Consider the following 3,808-nt stretch of genomic DNA (forward strand, 5'->3'; position numbering starts at 1 on the left):
TTTGCACCAGTTTTGGTGTACCACCTGCTAGGTGTCTGCAAGAACTGCAAACAATAAACTTTTAATATACTGAAGGTGCCTGTTTCAGCCAGTAACACCGTTTTCTTGGTTCTGTTGATGCAATTCAGAAAAAAACAACAGCACGCCACTGGTGAAACTAGGAGAAGCAAAAAAAGAGATTTCCAACCTTGTAAACACAGGCTCCCTGGATCACAGTGAGTACTACGCATCGTGCATTACAAACCCAGCAAAACTTCCAACAAAAGTTGTTAACTCCCTGCCTAAATGTATCTCATTCAAATGAAGAAACTCTCTAAGGGCATCTTCATTTAACAGAGGAAATTCTTTCCTACAGTGGCAACTCTTTGGAGGTTTATTCCGTAGGTAGAACATTTCTCTTTTGGGAGGGTGTTAACATTAGCTTCATGTCCTCTTGCTAGCCTTGCCTTTCAGTTTGAAGAGGCTTCTCTGTCACCCAGGGCATTGTAGGCAAATACCTGCTCTCCAGCATATCTCATGTCTGTGCACACAGCAGACATGACACTATGTTTTTCACATCAAGGAAAGAAAAGTTGGACTTTGTAAACTAAGCGTACAGGGGAAGGTGCCCTTTGGATCAACAGGTCAAATGAACATTTCTCACAGTGACTGGATCCCCTACTCTGAAAACTAACACTACTGCAGTGTTTACCCAAGTGACATGCCCATTAAGATCAACAGACGAAACAGTGGGTGTAGAGGTAGCCCAGTAACATGGAACATTTTAAAATCTTGATTTATTTCTGCCATTTTTCAATCTTTTCCCGTCTGCATTTTTTTTCCCAGTTAGCACACACACAGAGCACGCATTTATTTTATTTTGTTCTCCATTTAAAAAAATAGGAATCCTAAGAATTTAATCCTTCCAGACTTTTCATCCAGTCATTTCCACCAAACCATAGGGAAGAAAACAACATTACAAATAACACCAAATTACACCCCGGGTGAGTTCATGTGTTCCTAACAAATTAAATACATTGATGTTCACAAAGGAATGAGAATTCCAATTGCAAATCTTTCCCACTTAGCTGACATTTTTGTTTCAGAAACTTCAGCTGGACTAACTATGTCTAAGGCAAATGAAACAACTTCTTACAAAGTTAAACAGCTGGAAGTATACAACAAGCGATACTTCAGGCTATGCAACTGTTTGCTCGAACAAGAAAGAAGAAATCTTGCAAATCTTTCTTCTCTGCATGCTCGCACAACAGCAGCCGTCATCTAGTTCTGGACCAGCAGCTCCTGCCTTCTCTCCACCCCACAGGCTTTCTGGGAGCAATCCTGTGGACTGGTAAGTGAAACAAGAGGTATGGTATTACCATGCCTCCAACAAATACACTGCATCCGAGCTGTTTTGGAGGAATGCACTCAGTGGAAGTCAACAGACTTGCTTTTAACATGTCTCAAAGAGCAGGCCTCATCTTCCCAGGACCAAACCAACCCAACCTCAGAGGAGAAAGCCACAGTCTGTGGAGCTGTGCGGAGTAAATCAGCTTGGAGGATCTCTGGCACGGACACGTTCCCCATCCCATCCCACCCAACCTTGGTGCTGCAGGTACATAGACCCAAATCGCTGTACGGACAGGGCAAGCACCATTCAGAAAGGGTTTGGTATTCCCCTTTTTTCTACCAAGAGCCCTGGTAACACCATCCCGCGGGGAAAGAGGAGCTTGGCGGTGGGTTTGCAGGCGGGGAGGCCTGCCAAGCCCTCCGTTCCACCCTGGCAGAAACAGACCGACAAAAGGATACGGTGGCTCCAGAAGGAAAACCTCTGTATTAAAAGCCAAGTAACGCCGAGCTACAATAATAAATACACACTATCTCAACTGGGAAATACAGTGTAAAAGATTCGTTAAAGTTCAGCTTCAGCAATAACAATATATATACTGCTTCAGTTTGCCATCCTGCCAAAACGACACTTCCCTTTCTGTAAATAAAGAAAAAACCCCACTCAAACAGTATTCATATACAAAAAAAGCTACTCCGACTACGACAACTGCGGTTGAATGGGAAGGTCTTCTATTTCCTGCGTTGATGGGGGAAGGACTTTCTCTTTTTTTCCTTTTTTTTTTTCTTTTTTACTAAAAGGTTCGTTTAAAACGGGTATTAAAGGTACAAAACGAGCACGCAGGCCTGGTGGCCCGCGGCGGAGCTGCTCCCCTCAGGGCGGGCCGGGCTCTGAGGGGCCGCGCGCCCCCCGCGCCCGCCCGCCGCGCCCCTGTGACACGAACAAGAACCACGACAGAGCCCGGCCCGGCGGGGGGCGGCCGCCCGCGCCCCTCGCCCCGCACGACGAGGAGAAGGGACCGGGGGGTGCCACCGGGAGAGGCTACTTGGCGGCGGCGGCGGCGGCGGTGCTGCGGCGCTGCTCCATGCCGTTGGGCAGGAAGCCGGCGATGATGGGCACCGGCCAGATGAGGGCGGCCACGCTCCACACGATGATGACCAGAGTCATGAAACAAGCCACCAAGGTGGACTCGATGGGCTTGCGGTTCATCCGCCAGCCCGGCTCGCCCTTCAGCTCCTCCAGGCTGAAATCCAGGCAGCAGAAATTGAGCGGCTCCCCCTGCAGCCAGTACTGGCCGGGCTCCGCCGGCGGCGGGTAGGAGAGCGCGGAGGCGGCGGCCTGCGGCGCGGCGCCCCGCAGGCGCCCGACCCGGCGGCCCCGCACCCAGCTGCAGCCCACGCAGAGGCGCAAGTCCTGCTGGGCGCCGCCGGCCGCCAGCCCCAGGTGCTCGATGACCAGCGGCGGCCCCACGCGGTGGAAGGCGGCGGAGAAGAAGGCACGCCCGTGGCTGTTGGTGGAGAAGAGCAGGAGGTCGCACTGGATGCCCAGCGGGCGGCTCCAGCGCACCAGCAGCGAGCTCACCATCTGCCGCTGCACGCTGATATTGCAGTGCGGGTCCTCGGCGGGCTGCGGCTGCCCCTGCGGCTGGGGACGCTGCTGCTGCTGCTGCTGCTGCCCGGAGGAGGTGGGAGCGGAAGGGAAAGGCTCCTGGCCAGGGGCAGCCGGCGTGCCCGGGCTGGCGGTGCTGCCGTCCTCCTTGCTTGCTGCCCCGTCGAGGTCCATCTCGAGGCTGGCCAGGGAGCGGGAGGAGGAGTTGACAGGCGGCAAGAAGAGCTCTTGCTCCTGCTCGTCCTGCCCGCCGGCAGCCGCCGAGGGGCTCCAGCCCTGGCAGGGCGGCAGGCAGGCGGCCAGCAGTGCCGGGAGGAGCAGCGGCAGCATGGCATTAACTTAGAGCCGGAGAGGAGGAGGAGGAGGAACGGGAGGCTGCATGGCGCTGCCGGCTGCCATCTGGGAAGGGAGGCACACTGCTCTCGCCGAGAGCGAGAGAAAGGGAGAGAGGGTGGGGGCAGGCGAGGGGGTGGGAGCGGGGCTGGGGCTGCCGCGGCGGCGAGGCGAGCGAGCCGGGAGCCTCGGTGACGGCAGCGGCTCCCCCCTTCCCCGCCTCCTCCGCCCCCGGCCCGGCCCGGCCCGGCCCGGCAGCGCCCCGGCGGGAGGAGCCGTGCGCCCGGCCCCGCTGCCGCGCCCCGAGGTGCCGCCGCCGCGGCGGGGCAGCCCCTCCCCGGGGGCACCGGCCGGCGCAGGCGCCCCCCGTCCCCTGCGGCGGGCCCCGCTCTCGCGTGCCGACACCCGCTCCCCCCCGGAGCGCAGAGCCGAAGCCTCCCTGCTCCGCCGCCGCGCCCGCGGGGCTGCCGGCGCCCGTACCGCGCTCGGCGGGCGGGCAGGGGAGTGGGGAGGGGGCCGGTGCGGGCTGCGCGCTCCGCC

The 3,808-nt window shown here is 57.3% G+C and overlaps 1 protein-coding gene across 1 annotated transcript; it reads right to left on the bottom strand.

Annotated features, from left to right (window-relative positions):
* Positions 1 to 535: 535 nt before the first annotated feature.
* Positions 536 to 3,578, bottom strand: TMEM158 (transmembrane protein 158). The gene has a single exon (XM_056338726.1). The coding sequence runs from the start codon at positions 3,263 to 3,265 to the stop codon at positions 2,369 to 2,371; it is 897 nt and encodes a 298-aa protein (XP_056194701.1). The 5' UTR covers positions 3,266 to 3,578; the 3' UTR covers positions 536 to 2,368.
* Positions 3,579 to 3,808: the final 230 nt, after the last annotated feature.

Source organism: Falco biarmicus, chromosome 4 (assembly GCF_023638135.1).
Source record: "Falco biarmicus isolate bFalBia1 chromosome 4, bFalBia1.pri, whole genome shotgun sequence".
In the NCBI taxonomy this organism is placed as follows: domain Eukaryota; kingdom Metazoa; phylum Chordata; class Aves; order Falconiformes; family Falconidae; genus Falco; species Falco biarmicus.

Coding starts and splice junctions, on each gene's coding strand:
- TMEM158 (XM_056338726.1), bottom strand. CDS start 3,265: ATGCTGCCGCTGCTCCTCCCGGCACTGCTGGCCGCCTGCCTGCCGCCC.